We start from the raw sequence: 16538 nt of genomic DNA, 5'->3' as shown, positions 1-16538 counted from the left end.
GTATTTGTGAAACATATTATTCAAATTTCACCTCAAGTTGAATTAAGTAATATTTTGGTGCCACAATGGGAAGAATATTGAAGAGGTTGTCTCCAAAATTAATATTGAGCCAAAATTAACCAGAAGTTGAGAGTTAATAACTGATTTCTGAAGTGCATAATACATTGGGGACTGATTTGTAGTTATCCTTTTTATATTTATTATCTTGTTGTTATTATTATTATTATTATTGCTATTAAAAATGTATTATCATGTCATTGTTGTGTCAGGGTTTGACACGTCCCAATCCAACTTTAGTCTGACGTGGCTTATTGCAGTCCTCCGCATACCGCTCTCCTCAGACTCTGGCCCGGTCTGATTTTATTTCCTTTGACAAGCGCATACGAGTTGCCACGTCCTCATTTGGAACTTTCTATTTTAAAAATTTTGCAGCCTTGCTTTCGTAATTTTCTTTTTATGATTTTCTTCTTTTTTTGGAATTTAGATTGCTTCATTATTAATAATTATCTCTCCTGCTTACATTATAATTAAGAAGATTCTAATTATTGAAATCTAAACATGTTTAGTTAAATTAATTTATCAAATACACTCTATAATCAAATTTATATTTAAAAATAAGATAATAGAAAAATAAACAATTAAAATTGAAGGTGAAGGTGAAGGTGAAACAAAATATGGTGAGATAATTTATAATTAGTTAAGATAACCATTTTGATATTATTCGGAAAAGGATGACATCCTGATATTTGAGGGAATGATTTGAAAGAAACTCCAACTTCAAAGATCTTAATCTTAAACTATTCACCGTGTTATCTCATTAGTTATTATCCAAGTCATTTAAATATATTAAATATTCTAAAAAAAACACTCAACAAATTAATTAATACTTGTACATTCGTTTGCCTAATTCTCCACTAAATAAATTTAATGAAAAGATATACATCATGTAAGCAGATAAACAAATGCTTAGTGAAACGAAGAGAGGTGAGAAGATTATAAGACCCGTTTGTTTGTTGGAAAAATATTTTTTAAAAAATAAATTTAAGAAAAATAAATTATTTTTCAATGTTTGATAATGTAATGAAAAATAAGTTGGAAAATATTTTTCAATGTTTAATTATATCATGGAAAATAAGTTGGAAAATAACTTGTTAATATTTTAATTTTTTCAATTTTATTAAAATAATGAGGAACAAATCTTACAAATTAAAAAAGTTCAAAGGAAATTAAATTAAAAAAAATATATAATTTCATAAAATTATCTCATATAAAATTAATAATAATCAAAATAATAGAGATCAAATCTAAAAAATAAAAAAAATTAAAAGATGAAGAAATTAAAATAATAATAATTAAAATTTCATAAATTATTTCAAATAAAATAAGTAGCAATCAAAAGAATGAGGATCAAATTTGATAGATAAAAATTTTCAATTAAAAAATGAGAAGGGAAAAGCAAATAACAATTATAAAAAAAACGACCAAAATTAATATAAAAATTAAATTTGAAAGGATGAAATTGAAAAACAAATATTCAAAACAAAATATATATAGCAATCAAAAATTTGAGGACCAAATTTGATATAATCAACAAATAATATGACATTTCTAAATTTTTCATAATTTCCGGAAAGTGTTTTCCGTCCAAAATAAAAGGAAAACACTTTCATGAAAACCAAGCCAAATTTTCATTTGACTAGAAAGTATTTTTCGTTGACCGGAAAGTATTTTTCGTTGACCAACTTTCCTAGTGGTAAGCAAACATGAAAAAGTTTAGAAAATGGTTTTCCATAAACCAGTTTCCAGAAAACAAACATAGCCTAAATATGCAGTATGTAGCTTTAATTTGATAATTAGAGAAATAAAACTTTTCACTAATAATGATTAAAATGATAACATATTAGATCGACTTAACTCGGGTTAACCTGTTAAATTTGTTATCTAGATCATAAAACCATGATTACATTATAAAAATTAAATAATTTTTTTTTATTAAATCCAGTTCTCAATCAACTCATGTTAAATGGTGAAATTAAAAACAAAATTCATGATAAATAATAAGTCAAGTCAACTTGAGTTAATCAGTCAAACATGAGTTATGAGACCGGGATAACCTTATAGAAAACAAATATAAATAAATTATGAAGCTTAATTTTTATTCAACCTAATATTTAATGATAAAATCAAAACATATCAATGGAAAAAAACAACATAAAAACCACTTGAGTCAACCAACTAAACTCGTGATCCAAGTCATGAGACCTAAATAACTTCATAGAAATTAAACCGAAATAAATTATGAAATCTAATTCTCAATCAATCTAGAATTAAAGGATAATATTGAAAAGAAATCAACTAAAAAGGAGGGAAAAAATTAAGTTAATCGGCCTAACTGGTGACCATGGTCATAAGACTATGATAACCCGTCACAGAGCAAATAATTTTTTTTTTATAAAACTCAATTTTTTATCAATAAATATTAAGTTGAAAAAAAAAAGATAAACAATATGACCCATATTAACTTGTCAAATTCATATTAGGAGATCGAAATAACTCTATGAAAAACAAATTAAAAGAAATTATAAAATTCATTTCTAATCAACTCAATTTTGAATGTTGATATTGAAAAAAAATATTTAATTAAAAAAATAAGAAAAAGAAAACTGAATCAACTTGACTAACCCGCAAAACTCGTGATCCAGTTTATAAGACCATAATAACCTCATATAAAGCAAATTAAAAAATAATTCTAAAGCTTAATTGTCAATCGACTCAATACTGAAGAATAAAGTTGAGAAAAAAATTATTTTTTCAAAAAAATACCTGAGTTATCACGGCCAACCGTAAAACTCATGACATGGATCAAGAAATTTGAAATAACTTTATAAGAAGTAAATCAAATTAAATTATAAAGTCCAATACCCAATAAATCTAATATTAAAAAATAAAAATAAATATTTAAAATAAAATAAAAATCCTTAAGAATTTGGAAGAACAGGGTGAAAAAAGACTTGATATTTCACTGTATGGTGATTGATTTCGTGAAATACAAAGCATTTTTAGTATGCGTTAGATAATTAATATGTGATATAGCCAGTAGGTAGGGGGGTGGCGATAAATAAATACTCCTATATATATTCTTCTCTCTCTGTCACCATGGTCAATCATGACACCGCCCGTGCCAATAGCCACTACATAGGTAATGTTTTCATACGTGTCGGCATCCCTAGAGGGAATGGAATCATTTTATAAATTTAGAAAAAATATCTTTCCTAAAAAATTTATTGTTTTTTTATTAAAAATTATTTTTTTATGTATTTTGAATTATTTTGATGCGCTGATCTCAAAAATAATTTTTAAAAATAAAAAAATATCATTTTGATGTATTTCAATATGAAAAATACTTTAAAAGACAACCACAACTTAGAGTCTGTTTGTTTACACAGTAGAGGTTGCATTTAAAGCAAAACGCAGTAGCCAAGCATTTGGTCAAGGAAAAACCACTAATTACTGTTCATGAGCCCTATTATTTTCTATGTTTGCAACGCTGGAAGAAGCAGTTCACATGCTTTTATTGCATTATTTATGTTACTTGCACTGTTCAATGAACAGTACAATTAACATGAAATACATTGTTCATGTGAATAGTGCAAGAAAATTGCACTGTTCATTTTTTAAAAAGTGAACAGTGCAATTCACTTGCACTTCGTGAACTTTTTTTTTAATGTTAATTTTTTTAATATTTTTTTTAAAAGATTAGTTTAGAGTGAATTTTATACATAATAATATTTTATCTAATTTTATTACATGCTAAAAAAATTATGAAAACTGTAGTTCTTGTCGGATGTATTTCCTACGTAATGGAATTGTAGATGGCTTCATGGAATAATAAAAAATATTTTATATTAAGTATGATTTATTTCATGATATAATAACAATAGTTAAATTCACAATATTTAAATTAAAAATCATCAATATTAATATATATTTTTAAAAATTATTTTATAACTTCAATTTTAAAAGCATTTTTAACCAAACACATTAAATTATTTTTTCTTCAATCTCAATTTCAACCACAATTTTAATTAAATATCTATTTTTTCAAACCACAATCACAATAACTACGGAACTACCAAATACACTACAACATTAAAGACCACCTTTCTGTCATAACTTTTTTAACAAGTCAAACAAGTTAATCAATTCTTTTATTGAAAAAAAAAACCTTAGCTAATTTGGTGAAGTATCGTTTTCAAATCTCGTTAATTTCAACCTTTACACGTGTTTCTAGCATTATGTTTATGTTCCGTACTTCTGTTCCCTCCAGTATTTTATCCTGGATTCACATTTCTTTTTGAAAAAAAAGAAGAAGAAATATAATGGATTATTGGCTAGTTTTAAATTGAATTGAAAAACTTGAAATAGCAAAAAAAACATGATTAGTTGAATTGATTGGATTAAATCATGTTAACTTTCGGAATTTTAGTAGTTCGTTTAATTTAGTTAAACTCAGTTTAAATATAGAAAAGTCAACATAAAAAAAATGTTACTGTTTTAATAAAGTGGTTAAGTTATTGACCATTGAATTAATTCTGAAACTGAGCGATCCGAGCTAGTTTTCAAGGAAGTTTTCGAATTAGATATGAAATTAGTGGGTTTGATAAGAAAAAATACATTATAATTTGATACATGCACCGTGTTTAAATTTTTACAAAAATATTTAGAGATTAATTTTTTTATCATATCCTTAGACTTCCAACATCTCAGATTTTAACAATTTTATAATTTTTCTTATTATTTCAAGATTTCATGTAAATTTGAGATTCATATATGTAATCCTTTTTATAATAAAAAATATCTGTTTTTTATTTATTGTTCTTTTTAACTTCTATCTGCATCAGTCAACTAGTTGGCCAATTTAACTAATTATTATAAATCAATCAACTGGTTTCTAAAGCATTCAAAAATATTAATTGATATTGTAGTCCAAAACACAACATTTAAAAATATATTATTTCTCTTAAACTTTTTACTACTATATTAATTAATTTATTTTTATTTTTATGCCAATTACTCAATTTTCCCATCAAACTACATATAATTAACCATAACTAAATGATATCAGTTTTTTATCGTGCAATCCACAATGAAAAGACCGATGTTTTTAGTTATAGGTTTTTTTTTCTTTTTAATTAATTTTTTTTGTTTGATTTAGTTCGTTAATATTAATTATTTTTCTATTTAGTTATCACATTCTCATGACATGGATCACAGCTTTGATGAGTTAACTTGATTTGGTGGATTAACTCAGTTGATTCAAATTTTTCTCTTTTTCTTAATTAGTTTTTTTCTTTTAATTTTTTTTTAACATCGATTTAATTGAGAATTAAACTTTATGATTTGTTTTATTTACTTTTCATTAGATTATCGTGATTTGATGAAGGGATTTTACTATACCTCTCCTCAAAAAGTATTATTCATTGGAATAGTGCTTTGTTTTATTTTTTTTTCAATTTCATTATTTAATATTAATTTTTTTATATATTTAATTATCATACTTTTATGACACGACTTTCAGCGAAACTCACGTCAAAGGCTCTCGAGCCTAACGTTGTAGCCAGATCCATTTAAACTTGGATTATGCAAGTTTAATATTATTATTAATATTAAAAATATTATCATTTTTATTATAATGAATATTGCTAATATAATAATTAATAAATTTTTAAAAAATATTATTGGTTGTAGATGTTTTTTGCTTTTTTTTTTCCACTATTGATTACACCGTGCAAATCTATAACGAAAGGCGGGTGCCTTTTATTTATAGGTTTTTTTTTTGCTTTTTTCTTTTTAATTAATCTTTTTTATTTGTTTGATTTAATTCATTAATATTAATGTTTTTTTATTTAGTTATCACACTGTTATGACATGGATCTCAGGTTTGACGAGTTAATCTGGTTTGACGAGTTAACTCAGTTGATTCATCATATTTTTTGTTCTTAATTAGTTTTTTTCTTTTAATTCCATCTTTTAATATTAATTTGATTGAGAATTAAATTTCATAATTTGTTTTGTTTATTGTTCACTAGATTATCGTGATCTCATGAGGGGATTTTACTGTACCCCTCATCGCAAAGCACTATTCATTAGAATAGTGGTTTGCTTTGTTTTTCCCTTTTCAATTAATCTTTTTTATTTGTTTAATTTCATTCTTTAATATTATTTTTTTTTCATTTAGTTATCACACTTTTATGACACGACCTTACAGTCAAACCCACATCCAAGGCTTTTGGGCCTGACGTTGTAGCCAGACCCACTTAAACTCGGGTCATGTAAGTTTAATATTATTATTAATATTAAAATTATTATTATTTTTAATATAATGAACATTGCTAATATAATAATTAATAAATTTGAAAAAAAACATTATTAATATTAAAAAGCAATTATAAATTTGATATGAATAGTAAAATTAAAAACTATTATTGTTGTAGTTGTCGTCGTTGTTGGTGCCGTCATCGCTGTTGCTATTCTTATTATTATTATGATTATTAGTGTTATTCTTATTCTTAATATTTTTATTACTAAATTTTTTTAAAAATATTATTACTATTGAAGAAAAATTATAAATTTATTTTGAAAGTATTAAAAACTATAAAAACTCAGGCAAGACAAGTTTATTATTATTATTATTATTATAAATATTTTTTTATTATTATTAGGAGAACCAAACCTCATAAACTTGAGCTGGCTAGGACATCAAACCCAGGTTTATAATTATTATTGTTATTAATATTTTTTAAAAATATTATTACTATAAAAAAATCATAAATTTTATTTAAAGGGATAAAAAACTATAAGAACTTTGGTCAGATAAGTTTAATATTATTATTTATATTATAAATATTACTATTAGTATTATAATTAATATCATAAATATTATTTTTGAGTTAGGAAATATTACTATTAGTATTGTAATTAATATTATAAATATTATTTTTGAGTGAGGTGTTAACCAGATCTGAAACTTTTGAATTTATCTTTATAGATACACCTAACACTATGTATCAATGATTTTTGATATTTTTATGTTAAAAAAATTAATCTACAGGCAATTCTAAAGCATTTAAAAAGTATCGCTGCTCGCCCACCAAGTGTCACACAGCTCATATCAAAGAGATGCTCCTTGGTCAAGAGCAGGTTTCTCATTCGGACCATACTAGGCAAACCCCTGAGCAGGTTTTTCATGTTCCAAAAACCAAGCATCTTCGAGGGAAGATATTTTCAACAGCTAAATTGATGAAGTAATATCTTGAATAGAATAAATATAGTTTTTTTTATTATGTATATTTTAATAGAAAAAACTATTTAAAAATTTAATTGTATTGGAATAGAAAAAATAATTTTTATTTTTTTATATGGCTATATTTAAATGATTTATTTATTTTGTTAGTTTTGATTTTTTTTAAGAGATATATATAAAAAAAGAAAAAAAAGTATTTTTTAATTTTTAGCTTTTCTTTTGGCACATCCTTGAAGTTTCTCTGACAACATGACCTGATTTACGCAAATGTTCTGCATCCAAGCTTGCTTTTTACCTGATTTGACAGAATAGGAATGCCAGGATTGATCATGATGGTTCTCGAAGAGAGAGGAACAGCCAAGGAATCATCATTATTCTGCCGAGTGAAGATACTCGCCAACAACTGGACTCCATGTACGGGAGCATCTATTTTTTTTAAAATTTCAAATTGTATTTTTACATATTTTTAAATTATTTTGATTTAATGTTATAAAAATTGAAAATATTATTTAAAAAAATAATATTTCCACTGTAATCTCAAACACGCCATCACCTTGTTCTTCTTCTCCAAACCACCAGTGGCACTTCTGCAACTATATGATCTACAAGCCACGGCTCCACAAGTTTGTATTTGAACTCTTGCAAACTAATCTGTTAATTACACAGATAATTAAACCATGATGCATGATAATTAATTAATTATAAGAAAAAATAAATCTGAACAAGTTAATTACACAGATAATTAACTCAAGCAGCATATGCTTAGAAACCACACAGATTGGATGAATTAATATTATGAAGTTAAGATGATGGAACCAAGTTCTTAGGCCTAAACCACTCCAGTTTAGGAAATTATTTGGCTGCAACATCGTGAATTAATTTTTAAAATGTTTTTTTATTTAAAAATATATTAAAATGTATGAAGAGAGAAACGGAAAACGCAAAACAACAATCAATTTAAAAGAGTGTTTGGTTATGCGTTAACTTCTGTGTTTTTTGTCAAACTCAGTAACATAACGTTTGGTTATTTTCAGCGGCTGCGTTTTAGCCATGGGACCCACAAAAATTTGATGTTTTACCTGCGGTTTTGCAGATGCAATATTTCCATGCTTCTTCTGCATTTTTCAAAAGTGAAGAGCTGCACTCTTCACTGTTCACATAAGTGAACAGTGGGGTTGGCTCTCCACTGTTCACTTATGTGAACAATGGAGTGTTTCCGGTTGGACCGGGTCCGGTTCAAGGTAATGCATTGAACCTGGTCCGACCGAGTAAAAAAAATTTATTTTTTTTAATTGTGTTTTATTTGAAAAATTAGAAGAAGATCGCTTGATGATGTAGCATTTGCAGAATTTGATCGCAATTCCAATTTTGTTCTTGTCGGGTCCGATCCAGTTAAAAAAATTCAATTTTTATTTTTATTTTTAATTGTGTTTTATTCAAAAAATTAGAAGATCATCATTTGATAACGTAGCATTTGCAAAATTTGATCGCAATCTCAATTTTATTTATTTTACCTAATGTTGTTGCGCGCTTAAGAAACCATGAAAAATATAGTCCTTGTTGAATAGATTTCGTACGTGATGAAATTGCATATAGTTTAATGGAACAATAAAAAATATTTGATATCAATATTATTTATTTCATGATGTAATAATATTAGTTAAATTTACAATATATATATATATACACACACACACTCAGTTTGAAAAGCATTCTTTTAACCAAACACATTAAACTACTTTTTGTTCAACTTTAATTTCAACCACAATTTTAACCAAACATATATTTTTCCAAATCAACCTCAATTAAAAGTACTTTTTATAAAATAACTTTTTTTAAACCATAACCACAACAGCTACCGTAATATCAAACACACTCTAAAAGGAAGATGGGTGTGCACATCAGAACCATATCTAAAGAGTTTGTCAGTTCCTCCCCACAGAAAGCCCATCAGGATGAATGGGCTAGAGGCTGGAGCTGGACATAGTTAGCCCAATTCATGAGATAAGTAACAAGACACCTCCACTAGATTTTAAACCCGTGTTTTGTTGATCGGAGCCACGCAAACTAGACTAGACTAGACGGATCATCTTGTTCCTGGAGGTGGAACATGAAGCATCCCGTTTGGCTTGGCGTTAAACTCCCTTAATTTTTCCATAAAATCACTCGCTGCTCTCTCACTGCACTTTACTATGGAAACTACGTCAGTTCTCCTTCACTCTAAAACAATTCCTTTCAGTTTCTCCATCTCTCATAACAACGGCAGAAAACTCTCTCTCAGGCATTCCAACAAACAGTTTCAATCCCGTTTGTCAAATAACAATTTCCTCTTTAGTCAAAGCCTTAAACCCATCAAAAACCAAGCAGAACTTCCTCTTTCACTATATCAATCAACTTCATCACTGAAAATTACAAGAACACACTTGTTATCTCCTCCCAAATGCTCACATTCCGGCTCTGCAAGCACGGACGGTTCTCAAAACCACCCATTTTTAAAACCCTTCAAAAACCTCTCTCTTGATGAACTGAAAGCGACCCTTTTGCAATTAACCCCTATTGATATCATCAAGTGGTCAGGTATCTTATCAATTGCAATTGCAGCCACAAAATGGACTGTGAATTTGGTCTTGAACCCGTTTTTCTGGATGTATTTTAGCTGGACATGGTTGTTTTGGCCGTGGTTTGTGGCTATATTACTTGCTGTTTATGGGTTATATTGCTTTTATAAGCATTCAATAGGCGAAGCTAGCATTTTTGAGCAATTTGCAATTGTTACATCAGTGTTCACTTGGTTAACTTTAGTCCCTCCTGCCCATTTCAATGGATACCTACAAGGATGGCCTTTTGTGTTCTTTTTTGTATATCATTATTTCTTTTTCTTCAATGTAAGTGTGAGGAAACGTTTGTATGGTGATTATTATGCACGCCCGCATGACCCCAAGTGGGATTTACACCCACCCAGATGGTCTCGCCTTTTGTTCTGCGTTGGGGTCATGGTTGGGCACTGGCTTGCAGCTTTTGAAGGTCCAGAGCTGCACCTCATTCCTGGTGGGTGGAGCAATGTGGGGATTTGGATTTTGATATTGGCAACTTTGCTAATGCAGTATAATTCTACATTTTACCTTGCCAAGTATTCGGAGAAGGTGGTGGTGCCTATTGCTGTTGTGCAATTTGGGCCATATAGGTGGGTCAGGCACCCGATCTATTCATCCACAATGCTTCTCTTTGCGACTTATTTCCTTGCGCTTCGTGCACCTTTGAGCCTGTTGTTTGTGGTAGCGGTATGTTTGATGTATTATGCACAGAAGGCAAAAATGGAGGAGGATCTAATGATTGAGACTTTCGGGGAGAAGTATCTAGAGTACATGGGTAAAGTTCGGTACAAGTTCATTCCTTTGGTTTATTAAGACAGCATCCAGGTATGCGTTGTTGATTTCTCAACGTGACCAATTTTCTTGGATAAAGGTACTTGGATTTTTAATTGAGAAGGAAAAAAATATTAAATTACAGTGTTCCATTGTTTTAATCGTTACTCATGTCTTTCGGCTTTTCTTCGTGTAAGTTTTCAGAGTGCTTCGCTGTGACTTGTTTATTCATTCCTATGTTTAATGCAACGAGCTAGTTTAGTGGTGACTCCTTGTGCTAATATGGATTGAATAATTGTAGTTGCGTGCAAAAGTATGGTTTTCTATAGATAATAAGCATGCTGGGCGTAACTAATAATGTTGTATCTGCTCTTTGCTAATTTCTAGGTGGTGCCTTCTTGATGCTCATTGCTAATAGTGAACTTGACAGTAATCTGTTTGTTGAGTTTCAGAGGGGAATTATAAAGTGCTCTCTAAGTTCATTATGCATATTAAGTTGCACATTCTGAAGAATGTTAGAGAGATTCACTTCAGCTAGAAGGTACAATCACTTGGCAAATCCTCTAGCAAGCTATATTTGAATACAAATCATAAAATTCTCATTTATTTTGTTATACATATTTAATTGCAATTTCTGAAGTGATGCTTAGACAATTGTACACAAGCAAGAATCTATAATCACTCGGCTTTTCCTTTAGATTGCATTTTCACACAATTTGAACAAGGAAATTGTGTGAAGTAACTTGGGTGGCTTGTGGAAAGATTAATATGATGTATACGATTTGGTGACTTTTGATATTGCAGTTCCAGAAACAATTGTTGGAAATTTGACTATAAAACAAATGAGGATGTTTAAGGGTTCAAGTAAGGTCTCGTTTGTTTGCTGGAAAGTAGTTTCCTTTTGGAAAATGAATTCCAGGAAAGTGAATTATTTTCTGATGTTTGGTAGTGTAATAAAAAATAAGTTGGAAAACACTTTCCATTGTTTGGTTAAGTTATGGAAAATAAGCTGAAAAATAACTTATTAATATTTTATTTTTCTCAAGTTTATTAAAATAATGAGGAACAAATCTTACAAATTAAAAAAAAGTGGTGGCAAGATCAGGTTAGGACATTAATGGGCGTGAAGCATCTGATATCATTTTGTTGCGGCATTTTTCTTTTTGATATTTCCAGAAACAAGTGTTAGAAATTTGACAGTAAATCTGATGAGGATGTTTAAGAGTAAGTAAATGCATCCTAGGGAATATCATTTGGTCTGGGCATTTTTCATTTTTTTCTTTCAGAATTTGAATGATCAATGATCATCTTTATCTACAAAAAAAGTGTTCATCTTTTAATATTTCCATATTTCCCGCTTATTTAATTGTCAACTCTAGTATAGTTCTACACTTAATTGAGGCTTTTGTTGGTCTAGCAGTTGGCTATGTTGGCGATAGCCATGCCATTTTGTTGTTTTACCAGTCATTCAGTATTTGAGAGATAATTGATATTAATACTCTGAGTAGTGAATCAGTATGTGCTTTTTTTCCTCATTTACGCTGTGTATTTTTCTCTAGAAGCTAAAGAACTCTTATATTCTGTACATTAAACTGGAAAGGTGTTGTTCTTTGGAGATCTTCAGCGCTCCACTAGCGCCTTGCTTTGTCAACATATGACTCTTGGTTTTAAAAAATTTGAGCTCTTAACCATTGTCTTTTGCCTGTTGAGTGAACTAGGGTAGGATTGTTTCAGGAATGCGATAAAGTTTGAGGCATCTTTTTCACTTGCCTTGAAAGTTAAGTATTGAACAGGGAGTTTATTTGTTTTTTAAAATTCCTAACTAATAATCTACATTTTATTCCACCTGATGGATGTTTTCAACATCTTACGATAACTTAATGCCTCCATGTTTATTTTCTCACTTTTGGTGTCTCTGGTTGGAAATTATATGCTCAATTGAGATCATGCAATAATATGCATCCATATATCTTAATTTAAATATTTAGAATGTTAGAACTTTGTTCTTTCTAATTCCAACTTAGAGAGTTGCATACCCAATGTAAACTGTACAAAGTGATAATGGCCTCATACAAACACCCTCTGAATTATTGGTCTTTTGGATGGAGATCCTTCTGTCATCTTTCATTCACTTTCTCCCTTAAAATCTCACGTGCTTATAACATGCTTAATGCTAAAAATGTATAAATTATAAAGACCCACTACTATTGACTATTTTGATTGGCAACTCCTATATTTTTTTCTTCTAATTCTAATACCCAAGTTATGAGGTGATTGGATTGAGGCCCCTCCATTAGGTTTCATCCAACGATACCACGGTTTTATCGATGTGAGTGTTCATCTCAATTTTAAATCCAATCATTATCATAGTTGACTATTTTAATACTTGGAAATTTCAAATTGAAAAACTAAAAACTCAAATTTTTTAGTTTGATTTGAGTTTAAAAATGGTTTTTGAGAGGTTGAAAGAATTATTTTAGCTGTCTTTTGAGTTTATTTAGTAGTAAAAAAGGTGAAGTTTCAATGGTGATGGTAACAAATGGGGTTCTAATCCAAGCACATCACAATTCATGCATTAACATAAAAAAAATATATAGGTGATGTCAATCAAAATGGTCGATATTTCAAGGATATTTATATGTTTTAGGCTTGGCTATCACTCGTAAAATTTCAGGGATCTAGTAATCCGTTGAAAATTTGCTTTAAATCAATATAGGCTCTTGTAACCAAAAAAAATCAATATAGGCTCTTTGTCATCCAACAACTTTCCATCTGATTTATCTCTGGAAGATAACTTACTTCAGGAGTTCACAGCCTTGGGTTATTGAGATGCTTATTTCATTTGTTGGGTGTTGTTACCATTCACTTATCATATTAAGAATGCAATTGAATGAAATAGAGTCACAGATTTGGATGAATCGTGATAGTCAACAAAAGTTTTGTGGTTAATACTTTATTTTTTACATTCCAAAGCTCCCTGGTTTTACCATTTGCTCGCTTAGAGTTTTGAATTAATCATATACAATTGATGTTGAAATCTACACTAGAAATGCAGTATTGTAATGTGGTTTTTCCACTTCTGTAGATACTGAAATGAAAATGCTGGGAATAGTTTATCCTGCAACAGTAAAAACACCTGATATCCTGGTCGATAATGATAGTATTCAAGTCCCCTGATGATTTCAAGGAAAGAGCTAAAACGAAAATACACATGAATTGAGCAACAAGACAACAATAATCTTATGATTCTATCGATGAGAACTACAATCAGCCCTATCAGTGACAAGACTAGACTGATTGGTTGTCATAAGTAAGAGTTTCATTCTTGATCATTGAGGAGCCATCCATCTTAAGTTCATTTATAAGCAATCTGATGATGCAACAATGTTGCTGTTAGACAAATATTTGTTCAATTTGAAGACCTTAGATGAAGTAATTGTTCATCAAAATAGAGGCTTTTAAAGTCTAGAAACAAGTTCAGGTTTCTAGTTTTCTAATCTGGGTGCTTGCTTTACAATTTATCGAGGGATTTTGTTGGTTGTGGCAAGATGGTACTTTCTGCAACAGGGGCCTGTTCTCTGCAACTTTCCCGGTTGGGACTTTTTAGAGCATACTACACAACCTTTTTGGTCATTAGATTTAGTGAGCAATACTGAGAATTTCAGCTTAAAATTCTATCCAATTATTGATAAATCATTCATTGACTATTCAGATCCATCCCAAACCCTAAGTAAAATCTTAAAATTTCTATATTTTCAAAGCTGTCTTATTTTTTTTGATAAATATATTTCAAAGCTGTCCAATATGAGCGACTGAGCACAAATATGTGGCATTTTGAATGCTTTACTCTTATATAGACTGCAGATTTTGCTTGGTCTAGATTTGTAAAGTTACGCAGTCAAATTGTAAATGAAATGCGTTCTGCAATCCTATTTATTGATGCTTTAATCTTCTCAGTTTATTTTTCATTCATCCTTTCTAGAGCATGACACAGATGATGTGATTCCATGTGTGATCTATATACCACTATCAGGTATTTTTTTTTCGTTACCGAGCGCATGTTGCTAGGAAATACAAGTGTTGTTGAATATACTTCTTGTCTGTCACTCTCTGCTTGGAGTTTAGTTCCTTAATTTTCTCTGACAAAACTTTATTAGGACAAATGCGCTTCATCCTTTTCATCTTGAGTATTCATCTAGCTTTGAAAGGACAAAAATTCTATGAACCATTTGTAATGTATCGCCACTTAAATTTAATCCTAGTACCAACTCTAACCTCATAATTCCTTGATGACTTGAGATGAAGTGCACTTGATTATAGCGCAAAGTAGTTGGTTGCAGGGCTTTCCTCTTCAATATAGTTAGTTTTTTTTAATAAAAGTAGAGAACTTCAATATAGTTAGTTAATGGTTATTGAAGACTTGTATTTGGATGGGACTTAGCAGTTTATGCTCTCTGTAGAGAGGATCGATTCTTCTAGTTTGTTTTGTAGTTGCCTCGTTAACTTTGTAATAGAAACATTTATATCTAATCCAACAAGGAAGACATGGTGTCAAAAGACCTTTGATGTCTGCAACATAGTGAAGCAAGATTAATGCAGTATAGGCGGATCCTCATCTCTTTCATGATCAACCATTCTGCTGGAACTGTGATGCGACTTACTGAAGCTGTTGTGTTGTGACATAGAATGCATTCTTTTACAATCCTGCGTCTCAGCCTTTCAGGGAAGCTGACCCAATAATCGATTGTTCTGTAGCGTAACACTTTAAGGTTCAATCCTAGAAGAAGAAAATCTGGGCCTTGTGGAAGCCACCTCACATGCACATGACAGCCAGCTCATCAAGATGTGAAATATATCAGCTCATGCATGCTTTGCAATCGCCCCACCTTGTCAGCATGCAGTTGAAAACCTCCAAGTTCTATCAAGAAAAATCACTTGAAAATACGCATGTACTTTTCTTCTGATGGCAATTTCGCACGATCACTTTCTTTGATGTCCCTTCATGTTCTTCCATTTTCATGCACTTCGATAATGTGATCCTCTTCTGGCTTCCGATACCTGTCGAGCTTTACATGCGGGGATGTCCAGATTTCCTCACTTGTGGCTATCGCCATTTGATCTCTTCCAAGTGTATGATGTGAAGGCAAGCTGGGATGACTTTTCTATGTGTTCTGCGAACGTGTTGCTTGAAAGTTTACCAATTTCCGTCACAGTTATGTATAATTTAAGTATTTGTTCTAGCGGGTTCCTACAATTTGTCATTTTTAATCTTGTGATGGATCGTGATGTATGAGAAGGGACTGGTTTTTACTTCTTGTTCGATATTGTCATTTCCTTTACGAAGAGTGTGTTTGGTATTGCGGTAGCTGTTGTGGTTGTGGTTTAAAAAAAGTTGTTTTATAAAAAGTACTTTTAGTTGAGGTTGATTTGAAAAAATAGGTGTTCGGTTAAAACTGTGGTTGAAATTGAGGTTGAGTAAAAAGTAGTTTAATGTGTTTGGTTAAGAATACTTTTGAAATTGAGGTTATAAAATAATTTAAAAATATATATATTAATATTGATGGTTTTTAATTTAAAATTTTATAGATTTAACTATTGATATTACATTATAAAATAAATAATACTTTATATAAAATATTTTTTATTGTTCCATTAAAATATCTACAATTCTGCAAATGCTACATCATCAAACGATCTTTGCCTAATTTATGTAGTTAAATATTGAATACTAGTTTTTCAAATAAAATACAATTAAAATAATAAAAAATAATTTTTATTTTACTGAATCGAACCCGTTTTAATATATTTTAAGTTTTGAACCAGAACCAATTCGGCCAGAATAATACAGCATGCTACACTGTTGACGCGAA

General features: G+C 29.7%; 1 protein-coding gene across 3 annotated transcripts; it reads left to right on the top strand.

Annotated features, from left to right (window-relative positions):
- Window positions 1–9340: 9340 nt before the first annotated feature.
- LOC133694027 (uncharacterized) lies at window positions 9341–15983 on the top strand. 3 transcript variants are annotated; one of them, XM_062115629.1, is made up of 3 exons: window positions 9341–10722; window positions 11121–11209; window positions 15424–15983. In XM_062115629.1, exon 1 carries the CDS (start codon window positions 9496–9498, stop codon window positions 10708–10710), a length of 1215 nt encoding a protein of 404 aa, XP_061971613.1. In that variant the 5' UTR covers window positions 9341–9495; the 3' UTR covers window positions 10711–10722; window positions 11121–11209; window positions 15424–15983. The 3 variants fall into 3 exon arrangements, with proteins under 3 accessions (XP_061971613.1, XP_061971537.1, XP_061971461.1); XM_062115553.1 differs by having other exon boundaries at window positions 13754–15983; XM_062115477.1 differs by having other exon boundaries at window positions 11056–11209; window positions 13754–15983.
- Window positions 15984–16538: the final 555 nt, after the last annotated feature.

The sequence above is a fragment of the Populus nigra genome, chromosome 1, assembly GCF_951802175.1.
Source record: "Populus nigra chromosome 1, ddPopNigr1.1, whole genome shotgun sequence".
NCBI classification, from domain to species: Eukaryota; Viridiplantae; Streptophyta; class Magnoliopsida; order Malpighiales; family Salicaceae; genus Populus; species Populus nigra.
Note: the sequence above shows the minus strand (reverse complement) of the source record. Positions and strands in the feature narration are given on the sequence as shown.

Coding starts and splice junctions, on each gene's coding strand:
- LOC133694027 (XM_062115629.1), top strand. CDS start 9,496: ATGGAAACTACGTCAGTTCTCCTTCACTCTAAAACAATTCCTTTCAGT.